The following is a 26,882-nucleotide window of genomic DNA, read 5'->3' on the forward strand; positions in this document are numbered from 1 at the left end:
GACCTACCAAAAGGCAAAAGGCCTCCTGCGGGGATGGGACCTGAGATTAAAAATAAGAAAATAAAAATAGGACAAAAACACACATCACGAAAAGTGAGACAACACAACACTACATAAAAGAGAGACCTAAAACAACAACACAGCATGGTAGCAACACAACATGACAACAATATGGTAGTAGCAACATGGTAGCAGCACAAAACATGAAACAAACACTATTGGGCACAGATATCAGCACAAAGGGCAAGAAGGTAGAGACAACAATACATCACGCAAAGCAGCCACAACTCTCAGTAAGAGTGTCCACGATTGAGTCTTTGAATGAAGAGAGTTTGAGTGTTTGTTGCAGCTTGTTCCAGTCGTTAGCTGCAGCGAACTGAAAAGACGAGCGACCCAGGGATGTGTGTGCTTTCTGGACCTTTAACAGAATGTGGCTGGCAGAACGGGTGTTTTATGTGGAGGATGAGGGCTGCAGTAGATATCTCAGATAGGGACGAGTGAGGCCTAAAGGGGTTTTATAAATAAGTTGATGCGAGAAGAAATGCAATGTGGCTGCTGTGAAAATGAACTGTGTTTACTCGTGATCAGGGGTGTATTCATTCCGCCAATTTCGTTGCAAAACACTTCATAAACGGAAGCAAATGGAACGAAACGGGGATAAACATACCTGAATTTGTCCAATGGAAACTCTCGTTTGCAACTGTTGGCCTAATGATTTCACCCTAGATCTGCTAGATGTAGGCAAGAATGTGCAAGGCCGTCACCTCAAATTTCTCTCTCGACCTGTGTGCACCTACGTTGTAAACTTTCATTCATAGGCTAGGTTGTAGCAACCTCATGATGGGTATAGGGAACATTTGAGTTTCATGTAGTAGCCTAAACCTATCAATGTTACATTGAACTGGGTGAATGGAATATGAATGACAGCCATCCAATATGCTGTAATAGAAATAAGGCCATGCTTATAAAAATAAAAAAAACGGCACTGACCACCACTGGGACATACAGTATATGGTATTCTGGGGTGCTGCCATCTTGAATACACAGTCCCGTAGAGTAGAGGACACCACTTGGGTTGTATTGTGTTGACTGGGGTCCAGACTAGACTTGATTTTGTTATTAATCTGACATTTTTTACTGGGTCATGGGAAAAAAAATGTCTACCAATCAGAAAAAAATGCTATGTGTTACTATAGTAATCCCAGACAAGCAGCTTTTTAATCAGCCCAGCATTGCGGTCACTCGTTTCAACTGATGAAACAATGGCAGCCCACTCAGACCATGTAGTCTCTGAACCCGTTAAAAAGATACACACTTGTTGACCCTGCAAAAATCACCATTGCTCTGTAATAACAACTAACAAACAACATTACTGGTATCTTTTCTGCGCAATTTATACAACAGTTTTTGGAGTGAATCACATTTTTTGTATTTTATTAGGATCCCCCTTAGCTGTTGCAAAAGCAGCAGCTACTCTTCCTGGGGTCCACACAAAACATGACATAAGACAGAACATTAATAGACAAGAACAGATGAAGTACAGAACTACATAAAAAATGTTTTGAAGACACACGTAGCCTACATATAAATACATACAAACTATCTAGGTCAAATAGGGGAGAGGCGTTGTGCCGTGAGGTGTTGCTATATATATATGTTTTTTCTAAACCAGGTTTGCAGTTTATTTGAGCAATATGAGATGGAACGGAATTCCATGCAAAAATGGCTCTATATAATACTGTATGCTTCTTGAATTTGTTCTGGATTTGGAGACTGTGAAAAGACCCCTGGTGGCATGTCAGTTGGGATAAGTGTGTGTGTCAGAGTTGTGTGTAAATTGACTATGAAAACATTGAGATTTTCAACACATTGTTTCTTATAAAAAGAAGTGACGCAGTCAGTCTCTCCTCAACTCTTAGCCAAGAGAGACTGCATAGAATGTATATCAGCCCTTTGAAGACAATGAAGAGCAAGATGTGCTGCTCTGTTTTGGGCCGCCTGCAGCTCAACTAGGTCTTTCCTTGCAGCACTGGACAATAATCAAGTTTAGACAAAACTAGAGCCTGCAGAACTTGCTTTTTGGAGTGTGCTGTCAGAAAAGCAGAGCATGGCCTCCCGGGTGGCGCAGTGGTCTAGGGAACTGCAACGCAGTGCTCGCTGTGCCACCAGAGACTCTGGGTTTGCGCCCAGGCTCTGTCGCAGCCGGCCGCGACCGGGAGGTCCGTGGGGCGACGCACAATTGGCCTAGCGGTGTCCGGGTTAGGGAGGGTTTGGCCGGCAGGGATATCCTTGTCTCATCGTGCACTAGCGACTCCTGTGGCGGGCCGGGCGCAGTGCACGCTGACCAGGTTGCCAGGTGCAGTGTTTCTTCCGACACATTGGTGCGGCTGGCTTCCGGGTTGGATGCGCGTTGTGTTAAGAAGCAGTGCGGCTTGGTTGGGTTTCGGAGGATGCGTGGCTTTCAACCTTCGTCTCTCCCGAGCCCGTACGGGAGTTGCAGACAGACAGACCTCCCCCCATATTTACAACCATTGAATCTATATGTTTTGACCATGACAGTTTACAATCTAAGGCAACGTCAAGTAATTTAGTCTCCTCAACTACACCATTGATTTCCATAGAACATAGGGAACGATTTGTACCAAATACAATGCTTTTAGTTTTAGAGTTGTTCAGGACCAGTTTATCACTGGCCACCCATTCAAAAACACATGCCACAATGTTCAGAGAGCTTTGTTTTGTTTGTTTTGATATTGAAACAAATGCCCGACGCTTTGTGTCCGTTGCAGGTCAACGGGCAAGAGAGTGGTCAGTATCCTTTTCTGTTTTGGGCTTTAGTCCATCTAGTCTGCAACCCCCACCCCAATGCACTTAAACACACACGCACACATACACTCGCCTGCCTGCTAATGGGGATCAGGCAGGAGGTCACCCCTTGTTTGACCCCTGACCCCTCAATAGAACAAAGAGCACTTCTCACCAATTACTGCACTAATCCTCCTCTCTCGCTCTCTCTCTCTCGCTCTCTGGCCTAAGCTACTCTGAGAGGGACCACACTGCCCAGGTCTATCCCCAAACACTTAACAGTTAGCTGGCTCACTTCCCCCAGAAAGCTCTAACACGGACCACATGTCCACAAATAAGCACACCCACTCAGTCCACTCCAGCCAGACCCTCCAAAATGCACACAAGGTTATGAACTGTCAACCATTGAAGCCTGAGACCAACTTGACCAAGTGCGTTGCACTAGCAACATAACAGCAGCAATCTACTGGTAAGACCCAATGCATGTGGGTGAAAAAAAAAGAGGCTGTTAATGAATGTCAGGAAGTGAATGAGAGTTTTCTCCCCCTACCTAACCATTCTGGTCGGAGCTTGTCAGAGCCCCCCGGTTCTGTTGCCTCAGAGCTTAGTAATCCAGCCCGGCACGGTTACACAAGGAGGGGAAGGGAGGGAGGAACGAGGGGGGAGGGCAGGGACTTGTAGGAGTGCTGCCTCTGCGGGTTTAAGCAAGAGAGGCGGGGGAATTTAATCTGGGATTTGGATGAGTGCAAAAGGCCTTGATAGGATCATCGGAGCGGCTATCAGGCTGTCCCTCTGGGGACCTACATGACACGGCACCGTCTCCACTCCAACTGAAGACCCCTACTCCTAATTCAGCCTTCCTTCCTTGTGGTTGCCAGTTCCCAAGCAAGGCACATTGAAAAGGTCTAGTCTACATGCGCAGTAGGACATTACTGACCTCCTTGCCTAGTAAGGATGTATAACATAGAAAACTGTCTCTACTGGCATATTGGAGTCTATTTTTCTGTTATGTGGGAGATAATGGTGGACATACAGTACTGGTGGATACAGTAGCTGGCCTATATGAGTTAGTTCTGGCATTTTCAAATGATGCGGATGCCTGATGAAATGCTTAAATTACATTGCAACACAATATTAAATGAATTTAACACAAATTAAACATTCAGGAAAAAATGGAACAGTGAAACAAATGGAGAATAACTTGAAATTATCTAGAAATTAGAAATTGATCAAATCGGATAGAAGATGAAAGCACTGAAATTAGACATGCCAATGATTGCACTCTTAAGAATGGCAAGATAGTGGTTTCGGAAAGTATTCAGACCCCTTGACTTTTTCCACATTCTGTTAGGTTACAGCCTTATTCTAGAAATTATTATTATTGTTTTCTTCTCCTCATAAATATACACACAATACCCCATAATGTGAAAGAAAAAACAGGTTAAGAAATGTTGGCTAATTTATAAAAATTTAAATTATTCAGTATTCAGACCCTTTACTCAGTACTTTGTTGAAGCACCTTTGGTAGGGATTACAGCCTCGAGTCTACTTGGGTATGGCGCTACAAGCTTGGCACACCTGTATCTGGGGAGTTTATCCCATTCTTTTCTGCAGATCTTCTCAAGCTCTACCATGTTGGATGGGAGCGTTGCTGCACAGCTATTTTCAGGTCTCTTCAGAGATATTCGATCGGCTTCAAGTCCGGGCTCTGGCTGGGCTACCCAATGACATTGAGACTTGTCCCGAAGCCCCTCCTGCGTTGTCTTGGCTGTGTGCTTAGGGTCGTTGTCCTGTTGGAAGGTGAACCTTTGCCCCATTCTAATGTCCTGAGCACTCTGGAGCAGGATATCATCAAGGGCCTCTCTGTAATGTGCTCTGTTCATCTTTGCCTCAATCCTGACGAGTCTCTCAGTCCCTGCCGCTGAAAAACATCCCCACACCATGATGCTGCCACCGCGCTTCACGGTATTGATGGTGCCAGGTTTCCTCCAGACGTGACACTTGGCATTCAGCCCAAGGAGTTTGATCTTGGTTTCATCAGACCAGAGAATCTAGTTTCTCATGGCCTGAGAGTCTTTAGGTGCCTTTTGGCAAACTCCAAGCGGGCTGTCATGTGTCTTTTACTGAGGAGTGGCTTCCGTCTGGCCACTCTACCATAATGGCCTGATTGGCAGAGAGCTGCAGAGATGGTTGTCCTTCTGGAAGGTTCTCCCATCTCCACAGAGGAACTCTAGAGCTCTGTCAGAGTGACCATCGGTTCTTGGTCACCTCCCTGACGAAGGCCCTTCTCCCGATTGCTCAATTTGGCCCGGGCGGGCAGCTCTAGGAAGAGTCTTGGTGGTTCCGAACTTCTTCCATTTAAGAATGATGGAGGCCACTGTGTTCTTGGGGACCTTCAATGCTGCAGACATTTTTTGGTACCCTTCCCCAGATCTGTGCCTCGACACTATCGTGTCTCGGAGCTCTACGGACAATTCCTTTGACCTCATGGCTTGGTTTTTGCTCTGACATGCACTGTCAACTGTGGGACCTTATATAGACAGGTGTGTGCCTTTCCAAATCATGTCCAATCAATTGAATGTACTACAGGTGGACTCCAATCAAGTTGTAGAAACATCTCAAGGATGATCAATGTAAACAGGATGCACCTGAGCTCAATTTCAAGTCTCATAGCAAAGGGCCTGAATACTTATGTAAATTAGTTATGTTTTTTTATTTTAATACATTTGCAAAAATTCTAAAAACCTGCTTTTGCTATGTCATTTTGGGGCATTGTGCATAGACTGCTGATTTTTTACATTTTTTAAAATCCATTTTAGGTTATTAAGGCTGTAACGTAACAAAATATGGGAAAAGTCTAAGGGTCTGAATACTTTCCAAAGACACTGTATATGATACTTACATTTGAGAGGAATAATCACTATGGAGAATTGCTACTGCATGTCAAGCAAGACATTGTGGATGAATAAAGAGCCATGACGCTGACAAGGACAAAAGCAAACATTTTAATTTTGAGCAGCATTCAATGCTCAGCCATGCCATCTACTTCGCCAATAAATAAAGAATATACATTATAATTATAGGTCACACTGAAGTCAGGAAACCATTTGACTTTTCCCAGAAAGCTCACGTCACTAGCAGCCTGTGCCCAGACATGACACCTTGAGGCCAGGCCAGTTTATTAAGAGTTTCCCATTTTAAACCCTGTGCTTAAGCTTGATCCAGTCCCAGGGGTCCTATTCAGTCTGCTATGAAGATGCTAATGGTTAACAAGTTCACCCTCAAGAGCCTGCAGGCTCCTCTATTGCCTTTTATTGGCATTGGTGCATAAAGAGACATTATAAGCATTGTTCTAAGAAATTATAAAGGCTAATACATGTTTATAACAAGTTAGAAAGCATACCTGAATGCTTTAGGTAAAATGTTACAATGGTATTCATACAATAAACCAATGTGATGTGGTATGAGTGGACAGCCCTTCCGTGTACCTTTTCGCTGAAAACCAGAATGGGATTTTTTTGTCAAACTATGATTTGGTTGGTTGTTGTATAAGTCTGGGGGAAATGTGTTTGCCCTTTCACTTTTTCTGTATGCAGAGTTGAATGATTAACTGGTAGTATCCATGCTTGCCCCATCTCTCACTGAGAAATCGCTTTTGGAAAAAAGTGGAAAATCTTGTTTCTCGTTTTGTTTACCCATTTAGACAACTTGACTTACTGTACTATAAATTACACAAGTTAAAAATACAATTAGAAATATAAAAAAACATGAAGTATGCCCTTTCTGTAGTCTCCTCATGCTACAAGTATCATAGTTATCTCCACAGAACATGACTGCAGGAGTGACTCAGGGCTTTCCAAGAATAGGTTTTACTTGACAACTACCAGGCGCTTCACTTCCTTGTATTATGCATTGAGCACTGGGAGGGAGAGAGAAAGAGAGCAAGAGAGGAGAGAGAAATAAAACTGTCATTGAGAGACTTGCATAAAATTCGACATACAGAGCAAGAGAGCATGAGGTAGAGCGAGGGAGAAGGGTAGAAGAAGGGAAAGAGAGGAAGGGAGAGCAACACAGTCAGAGCCATGGCTCAGCGGACAAACATAGCAGAGCGCTAGCTTGCTCAGACAGACAGGGGAAACAGAGGCCCCACGTGCATCCAGCACGCCAGGCTCTCTATCCTCTTACATAATGTCTCAAGTTCAATACAGCAGTGGCTATTTAAAGTCCTGGCTAGGCCTGGTGACAAAAAGGTGATATACTTAGTGCCCCGAATGCTGCATGAAAGCCCCGTTAGGGCTATATCGGTCACAGACAAGCCCTGGGGTGTGGATTTTGGTCATGCTGCTGTTATTTTTAGAACAGCTGACGATCTTGGGTTATTTACAGTACATGCAGTGCAAACCCACCCTCAGCGGATAGATGCCTCACATCACTATGTAGCCAGCTAGCGTCTAGAAGCTAGCAGTTAATGTAGCGCTTTGATGTTGCGCATGATAGCCATATAAGTATTTGAGGGATATTATGGACTAACCCCATCTGTTTTCAGGGGATGGCTAACTAATCTTCCTGATTGCGTGCACTGATTTTGAAAATCAGGGGGGGGGGCTTTTACACTTAATTAAAAGGACAATCCATTTAACTTGCATGAGCAAGCTAGCATAGGCTATGCACACAGAGTTTTAAGAGAGCGCAATCATGCTACTCTGGTTACATGGAGCTATAGGTTCAACTATGGCCAGACAAGGAGTGTGGCATTGGTGTTTTAATATAACCTGACCGTTATACATTGTCTGAGAGTGTACATTGTCATGGCCCATGCCTTGATAACCACCATTGCACATTTGTTGAAGCAAACAGGTTGATCAGTCATAATTTAGAAGAAAGCAGAAAGAAAAAACGGACAGTTAAAAACAACCATAGAACGCCAAGACTGTTCTCTCTTAAAAATGCAACTTTTGCCCCTGGTTGTTAAAATGTATGTTATTGTAATTCCAATTGGAGCAATATTATGAAGTCAGAAATGTACACATTTAAAGGGATAGTTTTTCATATTTCAAACTTTGTCTCGGGTAGTTGTGAGCTGCCCCTTTAAATGGTATTAGGTAGTCATTAGCCAGTAACAGTGACTTCCTTTTTTCTCTGACCTAAACCTGTTGCCTTTTTTTCACCACACACAAAAACTGCATAGACTTTGAATCATACAGCTACAAATAACAGAAGAAACATTTCCAACCAAACCAACCAAGGAAATGACAAACTGGCACATATATTTGAGAGTGCTGTGTTCATGCATCAAACAGGTGCTGGAAATGATATCAAAATGTGATAACCTAACTCAAACACAGCAGGAGGGAAGATTAGAGGATTTGATTCCATTGGTAATTATAGCAGCTCTTATTGTGAATTTCTGGTGACGAGAGAAAAGGGCTTCACAGTGTCGAAAACATGAGTACTGCTAGTGCTAACGAGAATGTCAATTTGGTGCAAAAGAAGGTTGCATATTAGGCGGTATGGCAGTATTTCGGCTACAGGCGAACTGATGTCAACCAAATGCAAGTGTTATGCAAAAAGAGCTTCAGAGTTGTGGCAACAACAAGAGGCAACCTGACACATTTATAGAACCATTTGAAGAAGAACCAGCCCTTACTTTACAACAATTGCATGGTGAAAAAAAGACAGCAGCAAACACCCTCAGCCACAGCCTGCCACCTGCGTTAAACAGACCTTGATTGCCAATGCGTTTTCAAGTGTAACACTCTACGAAAAAACATTGAAATCCCAGAGGCCATCACCGATCTATCACATAGTGTCAACAAGAATCATGTCTTTGGCTGTCAGCCAAGACGGCTTCAAGAAGATCAAACACGCTGGACAGGAGATTAAAGATACCATCTCTCACATACAGTGCTTTCAGAAAGTATTCACACCCATTGTCTTTTTCCACATCTGGTTGCGTTACAAGGTGGGATTGAAATGCCCTCAGAACAGCCTCAATTCATGGGGGCATGGACTCTACACTGTGTCGAAAGTGTTCCACAAGGATGCTAGCCTGTGTTGACTCCAATGCGTCCCACAGTTGTGTCAAGTTGGCTGGACGTCCTTTAGGTGGTGGACCGTTCCTGATACACATACGAAACTGGCAAATTGGATTTGAAACGCAGCAGCGTTGTCGTATTTTTTTAAACTGCACTGTCGGTTAGGGGCTCGTAAGTAAGTATTTCACGGTGAGGTGTTGTATTCGGCGCATGTGACTAATAAAACTTGATTTGATTTGATTCTTGACAAAAACTGGTGCGCCTGGCACCTACTACCATACCCTGTCTTGCCCATTCACCCTCTGAATGGCGCACACACAAAATCCATGTCTCAAGGCTTAAAAGTCCTTCTTTAACCTGTCTCCCCCCTTCATCTACACTGATTGAAGAGGATTTAACAGGTGACATCAATAAGGGATCGTAGCTTTCAACTGGATTCACCTGGACAGTCTATTCAGTGTTTCCCAAACTCGGTCCTTGGGACCCCAATGGGTGCACGTTTAGTTTCTTGCCCGAGCACTACATACCTGATAATCAGCTGTGTAGCACTAGTGCAAAAAACAAAATGTAAACCCCTGTGGGTCTCCAGGACTGAGTTTGGGAAACACTGCTATGTCATGGAAAGAGCATTCAACCTCCTGAGTCAATGTTAAAAGCACATTTGGCAACAATTACAGCTTTAAGTCTTTCTGGGTCAGTCTCTAAGAGCTTTGCACCTGTTTTGTACAATATTTGCACATTATTCTTTAAATTCTTCAAGCTCTGTTAAGCTGGTTGTAGATCATTGCTATGTAGCCATTTTCAAGTCTTGCCATTGATTTTCGAGCCGATTTAAGTCAAACCTGTAACTCGGCCACTCAGAAACATACAATGTCGTCTTGGTAAGCAACTCCAGTGTAGATTTGGCCTTGAGTTTTAGGTTATTGTCTTGCTGAAAGGATTTGTGAATTTGTCTCCCAGTATCTGTTGGAAAGTAGACAACCAGGTTTTCCTCTAGGATTTTACCTGTGCTTGGCTCTATTCTGTTTCTTTTTACCCCAAAAACTTTATAGTCCTTGCTGATGACAAGCATACACGATGCAGCAAACAACATGCTTAAAAATATGAAGAGTGGTACTCAGTGATGTGTTATGTTTTGGTCAACTCCAACAACACTTTGTATTCAGGACATAAAGTTAATTTCTTTCCCATATTTTTTGCAGTTTTACTGCAGGGTGCATGTTTTGGAATATTTACATTCTGTGCAGGCTTCCTTCTTTCACTCCGTCAGTTAGGTTAGTATTGTGGGGTAAATAAAATGTTGTTGATCCATCCTCAGTTTTCTCCTATCACAGCCATTAAACTATGTAACTGTTTTAAAGTCACCATTGGCCTCATGTTGAAATCCCTGAGCGGTTTCCTTCCTCTCCGGCAACTGAGTTAGGAAGGACGCCTGTATCTTTGTTGTGACTGGGTGTAACATCCAAAGTGTAATTAATAACTTCACCATGCTCAAAGGGATATTCAATGTCTGCTTTTATTTACCCATCTACCAGTAAGTGCCCTTCTTTGCGAGGCATTGGAAAACCTCCCTGGTCTTTGAGGTTAACTCTGTGTTTGAAATTCACTGCTCAACTGAGGGGCTTACAGATAATTTTATTTGTGGGTTACGAAATCATGTTAACCACTATTATTGCACACAGAGTCCATGCAATTTGTTATGTGACTTGTTAAGCACATTTCTACTCCTGAACGTATTGAGGCGTGCCATAAGAGGGGTTGAATACTTATTGACTCAAGACATTTCAGCTTTTCATTCTTTATTAATTAGTTTAAAAAAATAAAAGTAAAAAAGTAAAGATTATTCCACTTTGACATTGATTAAATTTGGAGGTTGTGTGTCACTGACCTACACACAATACTCAATCTAAAATTCAGGCTGTAACACAACAAAATGTTGAAAAAGTCAAGGGGTGAAAATACTTTCTAAAGGCACTGCATTTCTCCCAAATTGTCATCCCAACACTGTATAACAAAATTAAGGGAGAAGTTGAAACTCACACGTTGATTGTTACCTTTGGGCTAGCTGCCTGGGGCCTGAATGCGGAACAGCAAGTGTGATTAACGATAACGCCGCAAACGTGGGTCAGACTGGACCAGACTCCAATGTTTTGGACACAGGCTGCACCTTTGCAATTGGTAGACTACGTGTTACAGGTTAAGGCACTTTCACTTAAATTTTAATTATAATAATGATTGAGACTACTTATACATAATTTCACAATCATATGCTTCCTATTCCATCTGCAGCCTATGGTGCCCGACTAAATAATTAACTTAATTCATAACCTAAGTGCTGCTCTTATAGCACACGATATTTTGATGATCATGTTAATTTAAAAATGTATGTTTGTTTTGTTAATTTGCATGTGTAATAATCATATGTATTAGCATATGTATAACAGTGTTGTTTCAATTGGTTTTGTATTCAGTTAGCACAGTATGTATTCATTCATATGATCTCATTACAGCAGCGACGTTATCTAACCTGACACTTGTCTGATGGAATAACCAGGTTTTTCCAAAAGTGCTTAAATCTCAATTCATAATCGCAATATCTGTCAAAATAGTCGCAATTAGATATTTTGTCCAAATCGTGCAGCCATACGATCTCGATTAAGAAAGCAAAATCAAGCTATTTTTAAACTTCATCTCTGACTCTGCTGGTGATCCTTAAAAAACAGTAAATGCACTGAAGCGTACAAACTCCTCTTCTACCCTGGCTAAGAAAGTTCTGACTGACTCTGGCATCATAACTGAGAATAATAAACGCATCACTTATGACAATCTGCATTTTATCTCAACAGGCTTTTTATTTGAGAGAAACAGTGGTTTAATTCTTCCCTCTGCCAGTCAATAGGCTGCTCTTCCCTCTGCCAGCCTCTAGCTGACTCGACGGTTAACCAGTCACGTTCTAGTGAATCTTTGTTTTTATTTCAACAATTTACTTCCTGTGATGAGCTAGATGCCTTCCTTAAAAGTGGGACTGACAGCGTTTTAACTACTCTGCAGATATGAAACAAACGGACAATCGTAATATCAGTTTAAAAAAAAATCTAATTCCAAGTTAATGCTTCAAAACCAACTTCATAGATTTTAAAAATAGGTTATATTTGACTCAAAATTACATGACGTACAGTAAGGCATTTGTTGGTATAATAGATGGCTACAGTTCAATGCATGATTAATATAATTCACCAATACATTTCTTGGTAGTCCAAAACACATTGCTATCAGGTTGTAAATCACAGCTGACCTGGTACATTGTTTGCTGCCTCCACCCATTCAGGATGCACTGTTTTGAGTTTCAATAATTTTGAACAAAAAAAAAAAAACGGACAATTTTAACTAAGGCTGGAAATGTCAATACAATCATCTATTAGTACATGTACATGTGTGTGTACTGACATGTATGTATAACTGATAGATGCACACACACACACTACATGTTAATGTTTTTAAATGGTAAAGTCTTTTGTCTGTAATTAATTTCTTGTTATATGTCAGACCCCAGTAATACTAGCTGTCGACACTGGCGTCAGCTAATGGGGATCCTAATAAACCAAATCAAAATCCAGTCATAACGTGGCTAATGGGCCAGCACACATATCAAACATAAGGCCCGCAGGCTTAAAAGGACACACAAACAAGAATAAATGAGTCAATAGTTGAGTAATCTACTTTCTGAAATTACAGCCTGATGCGCTCGTATCGGTGAATTCAACTTCAATTGCGCCGCTTTCGTGTCTCCCGTTTACAACGCGCAGCAGAGGGAAAGTGTACACACACGCCACAGTCCAAGCTAGAACACTACAATGTTGCAGTCTGGCTTCAGTTTTTAAAGATTGACAATGAGGAGCCAAAAAACTAAACCTGCAACAAAACACCATGCAGAGGACAAATATGTAGGTCTTTACAGCAACATTTGAGCAGTAGCCTAGGCTGACTTCTCAAGTACAATACAATTGGAGTGCACCAGAAAGCGAGTCTGTATTCAACCGCAATGGTGATCCATGCAGTTCAAAACAGCTACCACTTCAATAAAACCATTAGATGCGGTTCATCATAGCGCACTGTGCTTTATTACAGGCGACAGTTTTAGTACTCATCACTCACTGCATCATCTACCAGAAAGTTGGATGGCCCTCTGAAGTCACGTAGGTTAAGACATGGCTATTTTTTCATTTATAACAAAAACTCCCACAGTACCTATCATTACTAAACTTTAGATTTATGAGTTACCACAATCAGTCTCAGGGGTGGCTAACTCTGGAAATTCCTTCGGTCTCTACTGTGTTAACTAAAAGCTGATTTACCTTTCTTGCACCTTATTTGTGAAACGATCTTCAAAATGTACTTACATTTGATGTTCTGGTGCTTCTAGGGCAATTCAGAAAGCTGATTGAGCTTACTGACGAATGTGTTTGTTTTTCTTTCTGCTTGTATTGAGTATTTATACTGTGTGACAAAACATTACGCCTGCTCTTTCCATGACACAGACTGACCAGGTGAATACAGGGGAATGCTATGATTCCTTATTGATGTCACCTGTTAAATCCACTCCAATCAGTGTAGATGAAGGCGAGAAACATGTTAAAGAAGGATGTTTAAGCCTTGAGACAATCAAGACAAGGATTTTGCATGTTTGCCATTTAGAAGGTGAATGAGCAAGACTAAATATTTAAGTGCATTTGAACAGGGTATGGTAGGTACCAGGAACTGCAACGCTGCTGGGTTTTTCACGCTCAACAGTTTCCTGTGTGTATCAAGAATGGTCCACCACCCAAAGGACACCCAGCCAACTTGACACAATTGTGGGAAGCATTGGAGTCAACATGGGCCAGCATCCCTGTGGAATGCTTTTGACACCTTTATAGAGTCCATGGCCCGATGAATTGAGGCTGTTTTTAGGGCAAAAGTGGGTGCAACGCAATATTAGGAAAGTGTTCCTAATGTTCTGTACACTCTGTGTATATTTTCATATCTGTATTTCCTATAGATCAGGGCTCATCTGTAAAAAAAAAAGAGAAAAAAAAAAGACATTGGTCTCAGTATGACTCCCTGATGAAATAAAGGTTAAATAAAATATACAGCACCGGTTTTAGAACGTTTGGGATGTGCCTTACTGAAAATGATATCGTTCATTGAACTCAATGTCACTAACGGTTATGAACTACTTTGCATTTCATAACAAAACGTAAGAGGAGGAACACGATAACTATTGGTTGATCTGTAGTGAAAACTGACACTCAAAAGTTGACTGCTAAATGGTAAGTTCGGTCTTTCCAAGATGGCGGCCAGGCTATTGTTCAGATGACTGTGTCAGAAAGTGTTATCCTGTGGCTCACAGGAGCAGGAAGTACTGAGCCTCACACTAAACACAACTGATGACAAAGGATGGAAAAACACCCACTAATCAACTAGGTTATCACAATACCAGCATTATGTTTTCCAGAAATATGAAAGGAAAACGAAACATGAAGCAGCATTCCATTTCTTGAGAAAAACTGTCCTAATGTTACTCAGTCCCATTGCTTATTTTCCAAGCTATAAAGGACTATGAAGGTTGGTCTGCCTAATGTTTTCCTTGTTTTTGCCATGGGAAATACCAGTACCAAAATAATATGATACTGTATCGTGACAACCTATAACCAACTAACTCCAATTCAATGCTACTAGTGTTTCCCCTACCATTACTTAGATGATGGAAGCCCCTCTGCCTATATCAACTGCCAGAATAAATGCACCGAATCTAACGCCACATCCAGGCAGTATTAATGATGCACTTTGTTCTCAAAGAACAGAAACATAAGCCTTTGCATTTTCTCACTATGACTGCATTGCTAAATGACATTGTTGTTATCTAACATCCATGAATTTGTTTGCACAGCTTTACTTCGACCATACCGTGGCAATCCCGCTTTTGGAAACTTTGATGTGATGCATCTCTCTCACTCAGAGCGTACTCTTATAGGGGTGTCTATGTACACTGTCAACCCGTAGGATTGCTGACATGGTGCATTTTGAGTCCATAATCTTCATAATAAACATCTCTTCGTCCACAGACTCAGCAGAACATTGGAAAATTCTGCCCAAGACAACATTTGTGGGTAAATCTCAAATCAACTTCCCGATGCCTTCATCTGTATCAATCCAAAATAGCCCTATACCCCCTCTCTACTTTTTTACAGTTATTATATTACGGTACAACTGGTTACAAACAAAAAAACCTCATGGTTTGTTTTGTATTTTGTCAAATGTTTGATGTTTATGAATGTTATTTTGTGTACTGTGGGCCAATTCGGCTTACAGGTATATGCAACTGCCCACCTGTAGACTAGATGTCAACAAAGGCATTACCAGAGATCCGCATATAATGACGATATAATGTCTCCGCCCTAACAATGGGATTTGTTGTCCACAGAGCAGAACGGCGGGCTTTCAAGCTTCTGCCTATTCCTCTCTTTGGATTGGTGGATACACCTCGTTAATTGAATAATTTGGGGAATATTTGATGAGGGGTATTCAATGCAGAGTGAGATGATATTCTAGCCTCATGAATATGCATATACAGTCTCGAATTTCACTTCTATTAGAATAAGCCTCAAATATCAAAATAGCAATTCATGTTTATCTTGACTAAATTTGACACTCATTGCTCCACATACAAACAAATTCTCACCTGCTCAATAATTAAGGATCTGCTTAGGGTGGACAGATTTTGGGTAGAGATAGGGCTCTCGGTTTGGCTCTCTCTAGCATAACATAACCACACAGAAGTAGATTTATGAGTAAAGTTACACACTTCCCTCAAAAAGCATAATATACATATGGTATGATGGTTTGACCTTGTACAGAAAATGTAACAAAAATGTCTTGATTGATATTGCAAGGAACAGCCTTTGCTGAACTCAAATACATCCTACAGTTGTGGTACTTTAAGTGGTTGTACTACAGCTAAAGGCCCAGTGGGCAGCTTTTTGGGGCAACCCCTGAAAGGAAGAGAAGAGAGAGGTTTCACTCTTGCCAGAATCTGTAAAAAAAAGAAGAAATTGCCCAATGCGTTTCTATGAATTCATTTTGGACCGATGCTTGTCGCCTGGCTTCCTGCCTTTAGGATAACAACTCCCATTGTTAAGACATGAGACATGAGCATCTCATCATTATACAGATCTCTGGCGACCTGACCAAATTAACATAGAAATGTGAGTTATAGATCTATCATTCTCATTGAAAGCAAGTCTGAGAATCAGATATGTGGTGGCAACATTCAGATTATTTTTGCATTTCTTATGAGGCGACTGACACTACCCACTGGACACAAATCAACTTAACATCTATTCCAACGTTGATCAACCAGTGCGTGCCCACTGGGTACATTTTAAAATGTCTTATTTACTGACATTAATAAGATATATGTGGGGACACATTTCAGTTAATAATTGAACAACTTTGTTGCATTCCAACGACAAATACAGAGCACTCTGCAAAAGCCAAACCATGCACCTTGATATCAAAGGCCAACTTCTGCCCATTTCCTACACAGCAGAGAGAGCGAGCGCACTGGGGCTAGAGCAAATAAAACCCTCGTTTAAAGAAGACCCATCCACCCAATGAACAGTCGCTTTTATAACAATATATTCTTCAACGTCACATTAGTTTAGCGATGTCCCATAGCTTACAAGCGTAAAACGATCAGACGAAAGTAATAGCGTATTCCACCTAATTGCCAATGACAGTTTTATTGCAACTCTGAACTCACATTAAATAACTTTTGTCACACAAATAGGCTACAAGATGCCGACAAAGCGAAAAATACCCCTAATTGAAGCAACCTTTGTGGGCTTCGTGCGTTTTAAAGTCGGAGAAAATACATAGTACTTTCGCTCGTAAGCGGAAGGTCCAAAGCATGTCCTGTGATAAGTCATGAAACGCTGTTTATAATGGTTGAAAGGACTATTCCCGGTTCGTTCCATGGTTTTCGATAAAACCCGTCTTACCTGCGAGACGTCATAGCAGTCTTAGAAAGCTGTCTTCGAATGAGAAGGGAAAGTCAAATAAAGTGAACGTTCCCTTTACGTCTTCGCCGTGTCGCTGTTGGACAGCGTGCACTCAGGAGGGCGTTTATTGAACAATGTTCAACTCCAAAGACAAATTATCCCAGCACACCCCGCCTCCAAAACCCACAGTCATATTCATTGTACCACGCGGTCCCTGCAGCTTAAACATAAACCACACACTTTCAGTCTATTCCAGGGGCGCAACTTTAGTTTTAGAAGGGGGGGGGTCTGGGGTTCCTCCCATTTTTGGGGGCATCCATGGCCCTTCAAGCCTTCTCTATTTAGAGAAACATAAAGTCAGCAAAAATGGCCAGTCATCAAGCTAGGTAGGAGATCATTATTAAATATGTTTAAGTGATTGATAAGACTGAACTAGCTCATTGATAATTCAATAATCAATATTATCTTGCGTTGCACCTTTAATCAATAGCCTAGCAAATGAACAACTCTTACAAATGAAGTACAAACACTTTTCATTGTCTTTATTAAGACATCCTCTATATCATAATTCAGCCAGACAGCCTGAGTCACCTGCACGCCCAACCCCCACCAGTCTAGTCAATAACTCAACTCCATCTTTTTATATGTCAAGGAAAGATTTGGAAAACAAAAGTTTTATAAAAACACACATACATACATACACATTAACCCACAGAAACAGTACACCCTCCATATAATTCATATCATAGGCCTAATAGTACTGCAGCGCTCTTTTTACTTGTATACAATCTAGCTGGGTCACCCAGTCCTGCCCCTCGGGGTCCACGGCCCTGCAGCACACCAACCCAACACACCCCACTCAGCTTTAGGATCTTAGTGAAACCTGTATTATTGGTTTCAGGTGTGTTAGGCTAAGCCCAGAGTGTCAACCAACAGGAAGTCCATCTCCATCCAGTATCTTCTCAAGTCCAATAGTCCTGATTGCCCTGCTCCTCCTGCCGCTGCCTGTCACCACACTGCTTGGTCCTGTTTTGGTGGGTGGTTCTGTCACGGCAGATTTCCTCCTCTTCCTCTGAAGAGGTGAAACAAGGATCGGACCAATATGCGGTGTGGTAAGTGTCCATGGTATTTAATATAAAAACTCAACATGAACACAAATACAAAACAGTCCCGTGTGGCACCAACACAGGAAACAACCACCCACAAAATACCCAAAGAACATGGCTGCCTAAATATGGTTCCCAATCAGAGACAACGAAAAGCACCTGCCTCTAATTGAGAAGCAATCTAGGCAATCATAGACTTACATAAACACCTAGAAAGAAAACAGCCCCATAAACATACAAAACCCCTAGACAAGACAAAACACATACATCACCCATGTCACACCCTGACCTAACCAAAATAACACGGAAAACAAAGAATACTAAGGTCAGGGTGTAACAGTTTTACACCTCCAGCAGGGGAATTCAATTTCTGTGTGCATGATATTCATTTTCACTGGCATATAGTACAGTACATTTTATGGAATTCAACTGCAGTAATTTATGTCTGTATCCATTCACCATCATCAATAGCGTTTCCTAGGTCTACCTCATATTTTTGTTTTACATGGTGTGTGACATCGGGAAAAGTTTCTGTCAACCCTTGATACAGTTTGGAAATCAACTTTAGAGGTTTGTCAGACTGCCTTAAAATAGTTTGAATCTTTGAAGCTTGTTGCTTGTCCCGTGTTTGCAGCACAGAGAAAATATAGTGTTGTTTCTGAAAAAATTCACCTCAGCTCCATCACAGACTGGTCTTCCCTGGCTGCCTGACCCTGATGAGACCCCTGTCACCATCTGATCCTGATCCTGCTCAGATGAGGCATGACAAAGACATACCTTATACCTTATACATTATATTATCCAAGAATACAATCAATGGATAAATAATTGAAATGACCATTATTCCCAGATCCTAGACTGTTGCAGAGAGAGAGAAGGAGAGTGTCGCCTTGAAAAACATATAGTAAAACCCTGGAAATCAAGCAATCTGCCATCATTAAAACAATGTGAAAATCAAATGATTTATTATTGAAATGTTGAAATAGCATGGGCGACCGAGAAAAACGAATTGGTAGGCTACAAGAAGGCCATGTGTCAAACAATAATGCAGCCACTAGGGATGGGTTTGAGCATGTGGGCCTGGGCAGATTAAATGTAGTCGTTTGTGTGCGTATGTGCTGTGCCTTCGGGAAAGTATTCAGATGCCTAAATCAATGAATCAAATGACCATGATCCCCAGATCCCAGACTGTAGCTTACCCATCAATTCAATACGGACTTGCCTAGAAAAATGAAAACAGCTAGAGGCTAGCTGAGCTGGCAGCTAGTTAACTTCTGTAGTTGCAAGTAGATCCTTCAGTTGAGAGGGGATGAATCATTAGCTAGTTACACTACTAGCTGGGAGTAATAGTTTTCTTCTGTCAAACAGCAGTTACCTTGCCAGCTAGATCCGTCAACTAAAGAGTAGCCAGTTTCTGCTCTGCTTGTTTTTACAACCCAGAGAAAAAGCGCAACTCAGACAGCAGCTCGGTTCATCTCTCCTGTGCTGGTCCTGTACGCCAGCCTTTAATAAGCTTTGCCTTCACACAGCTTGTCTGCATGCTCTGTGGTGTCTGTGTGGTCATTCGCATTGTCCAAAAGCACACTGGAGCTGTATTTTCTATCACAGTGCAATCATAAAATTGGGGGGATAAAAATGCCCCCCCCCCTCCCCAGTGAAAGTTGTACCCATGGCTTATTCTTTAGTACGGTGTCCATAGCAACTTGGTTCATGTCAGATTGCTTACAGGTGGAATCGCAGACAACCATGACGAGTAGACTGGAAAGGAGCATGCTTGTAGGCCTATCAAACATTTGCTAGTAGGTTATATAATTTAATTCCATTTTATTACACAGCCTCTAAAACCAAAAGGGACGGCAATGCAAGTTGAATCCAGTTCTAGATCACAACTCCATCACACATCATATAAGTGCAGTTCATGAGAGGGTAACTGAACGAACGCTCGGTATGCTGCCAATTTTTGTATTAAAATAGGTCTACATGATTACACATGTCTTGATTAGAAAATAGTCATCCGCGAACTCCCTGTTATTTATAGCAGCAATGCAATTAATGGACGTCATTATGAAATGTTTTGCTCCGCTATTGTCTCGCAAAGGAGGATAATGGCAAATCTATTCAAATATTCTTGCCTCCGTTCACGTCATCTTTCCATGAACGCAAATTGTAGGTTGCAGATAGAGTAGCCTTGAAAAACATATAGTAAAAATCTGCAAATCAAGCAATCTGCCATCATTAACACAATGTGAGAATCTAATGCTTTATTATTGAAACATTGAAATAGCATGGGCGACCGAGAAAAACGAATTGGTTGGCTGCAAATTAAGGCCACGTGTCAAACAATAATGCAGCCACTAGGGATGGGTTTGAGCATGTGGGTCTGGGCAGATGAAATGTAGTCGTTTGTGTGTTTATGTACGGTGCCTTCGGAAAGTATTCAGACCCCTTGACTTTTTTCACATGTTGTTACGTTACAGCTATATTCTAAAATTGAATATATATATATATATATATATATTTTTTTTCCTCAGCAACTACACACAATACCACAAAATGACAAAGCGAAAACTGGATTTTAGACATTTTTGCAAATGTATTAAAAATTAAAAATAAACAGAAAAAAACATTTATTTATTCAGACCCTTTGCTATGTGATTGGAAATTGAGCTCAGGTGCATCCTGTTTCCATTGATCATCCCTGAGATGTTTCTATAACTTGGTTGGAGTCCGCCTGTGGTCAATTCAATTGATTGGACATGATTTGGAAAGGCACACACCTGTCTATACTGTATGTCCCACAGATGCTGCATTCAATTCGCATTCAAAAGCGCAAATCACTATCAAGGCGATGGGTCAGAACAGAGGTGCTTCCATTGCTGCAGTATTGACGTCATCAGGCTGTGTGGTTATCAGCAGAAGTTAATCTGCCGGGGTATGGGGTTATGCAATATCTGAGGCCACAGGGCCTTTTCTCTATGGATTTGCTTTGCACTGATAAAGTTTGACCTGCCGGGCCACTGTAGTGCAACTGTAATGTGGTCCTGTATGGCTAAATTGGAATGAGCATGGTGCTTGCAATGCCAAAGGATGTGGGTTTGATTCCTGCTGGGGCCACCCATATTTCTCGACCCCGCCCTGTGCAACTGGGTACTGGACTTCCTGACGGGCCGCCCCCACGTGGTGAGGGTAGGCAACAACATCTCCACCCCGCTGATCCTCAACACTGGGGCCCCACAAGGGTGCGTTCTGAGCCCTCTCCTGTACTCCCTGTTCACCCACGCCTGCGTGGCCACGCACGCCTCCAACTCGATCATCAAGTTTGCGGACGACACAACAGTGGTAGGCTTGATTACCAACAATGACGAGACAGCCTACAGGGAGGAGGTGAGGGCCCTCGGAGTGTGTCAGTGTGTCAGGAAAATAACCTCACACTCAACGTCAACAAAACTAAGGAGATGATTGTGGACTTCAGGAAACAGCAGAGGGAACACCCCCCTATCCACATCGATGGAACAGTAGTGGAGAGGGTAGTAAGTTTTAAGTTACTCGGCATACACATCACAGACAAACTGAATTGGTTCACCCACACAGACAGCATCGTGAAGAAGGCGCAGCAGCGCCTCTTCAACCTCAGGAGGCTGAAGAAATTCTGCTTGTCACCAAAAGCACTCACAAACTTCTACAGATGCACAATCGAGAGCATCCTGGCGGGCTGTATCACCGCCTGGTACGGCAACTGCTCCACCAACAACCGTAAGGCTCTCCAGAGGGTAGTGAGGTCTGCACAACGCATCACCGGGGGCAAACTACCTGCCCTCCAGGACACCTACACCACCCGATGTTACAGGAAGGCCATAAAGATCATCAAGGACAACAACCACCCGAGCCACTGCCTGTTCACCCTGCTATCATCCAGAAGGCGAGGTCAGTACAGGTGCATCAAAGCTGGGACTGAGAGACTGAAAAACATCTTCTATCTCAAGGCCATCAAACTGTTAAACAGCCACCACTAACATTGAGTGGCTGCTGCCAACACACTGACTCAACTCCAGCCACTTTAATAATGGGAATTGATGGGAAATTATGTAAAATATATCACTAGCCACTTTAAACAATGCTACCTTATATAATGTTTACATACCCTACATTATTCATCGCATATGTATACGTATATACTGTACTCTATATCATCTACTGCATCTTTATGTAATACATGTATCACTAGCCACTTTAACTATGCCACTTTGTTTACATACTCATCTCATATGTATATAGAGTACTTGATACCATCTACTGTATCTTGCCTATGCTGCCCTGTACCATCACTCATTCATATATCTTTATGTACATATTCTTTATCCCCTTGCACTTGTGTGTATAAGACAGTAGTTTTGGAATTGTTAGTTAGATTACTTGTTGGTTATTTTTCAATAAACGCTGAAAATAAGGTCTGTGGTAAATACAGGCTTAGGTTCTTATACGTTTTGTTCTATGAGATTATTTTAATCAGCTGATGTCACTTTTTGTGTAATTTAAACGTGTATCACAAACGGGGGCTGCAACACCAGCAAAAACATAAGCAACACAACCCATCTTCATAAATCTATCAGTTCACAGCCAACTTGTGTGTGTTTCTGTTCAACCAAACAAGATTATCTGGTTTATCTTCAAGAAGACTGCGTTCCAGAGAGGTGGTCGTTTGGTTTCTCAAGACTGATGACAGTTGTCCACAGGCAGAGAATATTCTCTCCACTAACACTTGGGATGCAGGGGCAGAAACCAGATCCAGTGCCACATGGCACAGCTTTGGATAAAAAGCCATCCTTGCCTGCCAGAACTGAAGAGGTGATGCGGTACACATGCCCCCCTTCACCTCTTCCAGGTATTGTCGCAGCTCACACAGGGCACTTATTGCCTTGCCAAGGTTGACCTTCCGACTGGACAGCGACCTCAGACATAAACTTTGATGCGAGGATGCTATATTTCTGAAGCATTGTGGTCGAGATGCTTGCTGGATTCATTGTCCTGGCATCTTCCCGGGGTCCTGCTGCTCCATGGCTCTCTGATTTGCTGAAGTACAAAATACTCTGCATCCCTCATCAATGGCTCGATCTCTGTTGAGCGAAGTGCCAGAAACACACTTTGGTCCATCAGGCAATCAGCTGCAGGGGTTGGATCGAAGTTGGCTGCCAGAGGATTCAGTATGCATGTGAAGCACTCATGCAGTGACTTCAGGAGGACCTGTGCAATCTGTTTTGCAACAGTAGTTGACTGTAAGTGTGCCTCAAGGTTGAGAAGGCAGAGCACCACACCAAACAGTGACTTGCTGTCATTTTGAAGTTGGTTGGTGTGCATTGCGAACGGCTCCAGCAACTTTTCAAGCTGTTCTAGCTTGGCCCAGTCACGCTCTGGACTCACCCTCTGATTTATTCCCTGTTAGCTAGGGATAGCTAGTGATTCACAACGTAGGCCTATTTGAAACATCGGCATCTACTGGCAGTATTTACCCGAAAGTATTTACCCATTCGATTTTTGACCAAAGTTTAGAAAGAAAAAACTAAAACGTAAAAAATTGTTTTTAAAAATATTTTTGTTAATTTTGCAGTCAAAGATAATAGTTTCAGTATAGTTAAAAATATATATTTTTTATTCAGTTTACCAAATAGTTTTTCCAATTGAGTTTTATTTTTATTTCAGTGGTCATTTACTATAATAACCTTGCCATGGAGAAATATTCTATCTAGGCACAAGGTGAGACCCAGATGCAGACACAGGAGGCAGATGGTTGAAGTCTTACAATGTTTATTAATCCAAAGGGGTAGGCAAGAGCATGGTCGTGGACAGGCAAAAAGGTCAAAACCAGATCAGAGTCCAGGAGGTACAGAGTGGCAGACAGGCTTGTGGTCAAGGCAGGCAGAATGGTCAGGCAGACAGGCACATAATCTAGAACAGGCAAGGGTCAAAACCAGGAGGACTAGAAAAAAGAGAATTCAAAAAGCAGTAGAACGGGAAAACCGCTGGTTGACTTGGAAACATACAAGAGAGACAGGAAAGACAGGGATAAAAACACTGGGGAAAATCAGCAACACCTGGAGGGGGTGGAGACCATCACAAGGACAGGTGAAACAGCCTCAAGTCTTTTTGGGTATGACGCTACAAGTTTGGCATACCTGTATTTGGGGAGTTTATCCCATTCTCTGCAGATCTTCTCAAGCTCTGTCAGGTTGGATGGGGAGCGTTGCTGCACAGCTGTTTTCAGGTCTCTCCAGAGATGTTCGATCGGGTTCAAGTCCGGGCTCTGGCTGGGCCACCCAAGGACATTCAGAGACTTGTCCCGAAGCCACACCTGCGTTGTCTTGGCTGTGTGCTTAGGGTCGTTGTCCTGTTGGAAGGGGAACCTTCGCCCCCAGTCTGAGGTCCTGAGCGGTATGGAGGAGCAAAGCGTCTCAATACATAATACATTTTTCATACATTTGCTAAAATGTCCAAAAACTGTTCTTGCTTTGTCATTATGGGGTATTGTGAGGAGATTGATGAGGGGAAAAAATATTTAATCCATTTTAGATTAAGGCTGTAACGTAACAAAATGTGGATGAAGTCAAGGCGTCTGGACACTTTCCGAGTGCACTGTAGGAGAGTGTGAACAACAAATGGGACACAACCTATAAAAAGGACAGAAAACTAGTCCATGAAAAGGGATTGGAACACAACCTCTAAAAAGGACAACAAATTAGTTAAAAAGGAGAGTAAACTATTGCATGAAAAGGGATTTGGACACAACCTGGGATGGGGTGACTGTGTATGCCGAATCAAGCTCAGTGTTCAGCAACATAAAACGGTTCCCTAGAACCAGGCCAAAACCGAAAAAGAAGACCCTGTTTAGTGTCCTCTCACTCTCTGTTCCCTCTCTGTCCCGAGGTGATTGGTTCCAGGCTGACCTTTTGACATTTTCGCCCGAAGACTTAAGAGTCCTCTGGTCCAAAATAAAATCCCAGGAAGAGAAACAAAGGGGACTCACATCGAATCCTATGGAGCAGGACAGCTAGGGCCTTGTTATGGACAGAAAAATAGAGCCTTTATTGCAGACAACCAGGGCCTAGCTAGTAACCCCCCTTCCCAAAAGAAAAGAGCCCTCTCATCCAAGCTCCGATCACTTCATCATTATTTCACATTGGGCCGCAGAAATCAAACCCAGTGCGTTTGTATTTTTGCAGATATAAGTCATGAGAAAAGCTCATGGATGCCGTTTTTTTCTCCAGGCTAGCCGCCTCTCCTCTGCTGCTCTGAAGATCTGCTGATGACCTTTCAGTTGGAAAAGGCCTGGCATTGTTGCATAATTCATAAATCCACTTTGACCTTTGTAAAAACATATAATTGAAAGTAACTGCCCAGTGAAAATCTCACTGTTAAAAGTTCATATTTTGTTAACTTGTATCCAAATAATGTTGACTCGTCCTATGCTCGTATGTGTGTCGTTCTATCTAGAAAACCACAAGAAAGATTATTTCGACACCCACCATCCCAGATTGTTCTGAGATTGTTTCTGTAGTTAGTAACAAATACGATTAGCATTTCTGAAACATTATTTTGTTGAAATATAATTTGATCTCTGATAAATTAAGCTAATTGATTGCACCCAAATTGGCCATATTAATTTATAGGATTCAGATCATATTCAATAAATATAGTACCCAACATCTGATTTGGACCAAAATTCTTCTGACCAATGAGTATGGAGAAGCAATACTCCAAGCCACAGCTTCATACTACTTGTCAAACATAGTGAACTGATACTATATACTGGCTGTTGGGGTGGGATTGGCATGTGGTGTGAGGCATCTGTAGGTGGCTTTTGAAATTGTTTGTGATTCCTTATGTCTTACTCATTGGTAGAAAGAAGTTTGGTCCAAATTGGATGTTGGTTAATATATTTACTGAATCTTATAAATTAATATCAATTAGCTTTATTTTTCAGAGGTAAAATAAAACGTCAATGAAATAATGTTTCAGGAATGGCAATCCTATCTGTTTCTAACTACATATTTTTTATAGAACAATCTGAGATAGTGGGTGTCATGGCTTGCTGAAATGTTTGAAATGTTTAAAGTTTGTGGAGAACGCTTAACACTAATACGCACGAGTAAACACATTTTGGCCTTATTGACTTACTGTGAACAGTCGGAATCGGTCAGTGTTTAGGTAATGCCGGTATGCATTGCTTACGTCATTATTTCATTCAACTGGAAGGGGATTCATTCCACGGAGACAGGTGACAGAGTCGGGTCTTTTTGTTTGACACTTTATTTCATGGTGGTAGGAACACAAGACAAAGGTAATAAAGTTAGTAATGATCAGGTCATGCCACTCTTACTCAGTGCACTGCCCTTCAGGAGTGTCTCAATCAAACAGTAGTTTACAGAGGCCAGACGGAATCCACATGAAGACATAAATAAGGAACAGAAAATAGATTCAAACAGTAAATAGTATATTTTATGTAAAGCCAGAGGTCGACCATTTGTGCGTCCCTCTGAGGATTTGTATGAGAATTATTAATATAATTATTATGTATTAATTTACATGAAGATGATGAGGCTAGTATGCTGGCCAAAGTAAGAGCACAGAACAGTATGGACAATGACTTTTGTCAACCTGTAGGCCGCTGACCTGTTTTAAGGCAATTCATAGATAGTTTTTACCACCCCGACATTAGATCGTGTCGTCTCACTCTTGAGCCTGCGCCACTTGTCTTCTGAGTGCCACTAACACAGGAACCCACTGCTCATGAACTACTACTGGAATAGGTCAAATTCAACAGTAATACAACATGTAAATACAGTGGTGTACACACACACCCAGGGTTCCTGGTCCTTGATTACACTCAAAAGCCATATACTTCG

At 41.9% G+C, this 26,882-nt stretch overlaps 1 protein-coding gene across 2 annotated transcripts in view; it reads right to left on the minus strand.

Moving 5' to 3' along the window:
• Positions 1-17,016, minus strand: part of LOC135504499 (tyrosine-protein phosphatase non-receptor type 11-like) — a 58,056-nt gene extending 41,040 nt beyond the window's left edge. For both annotated transcript variants that reach the window (XM_064923144.1, XM_064923143.1), the window contains exon 1: positions 16,880-17,016. In XM_064923144.1, coding sequence (XP_064779216.1) covers positions 16,880-16,893 — 14 coding nt within the window. In that variant the 5' untranslated portion in view covers positions 16,894-17,016. The remainder of the gene's footprint in view (positions 1-16,879) is intronic.
• Between the last annotated feature and the right edge of the window lie 9,866 nt (positions 17,017-26,882).

Source organism: Oncorhynchus masou, chromosome 18 (genome assembly GCF_036934945.1).
Source record: "Oncorhynchus masou masou isolate Uvic2021 chromosome 18, UVic_Omas_1.1, whole genome shotgun sequence".
NCBI classification, from domain to species: Eukaryota; Metazoa; Chordata; class Actinopteri; order Salmoniformes; family Salmonidae; genus Oncorhynchus; species Oncorhynchus masou.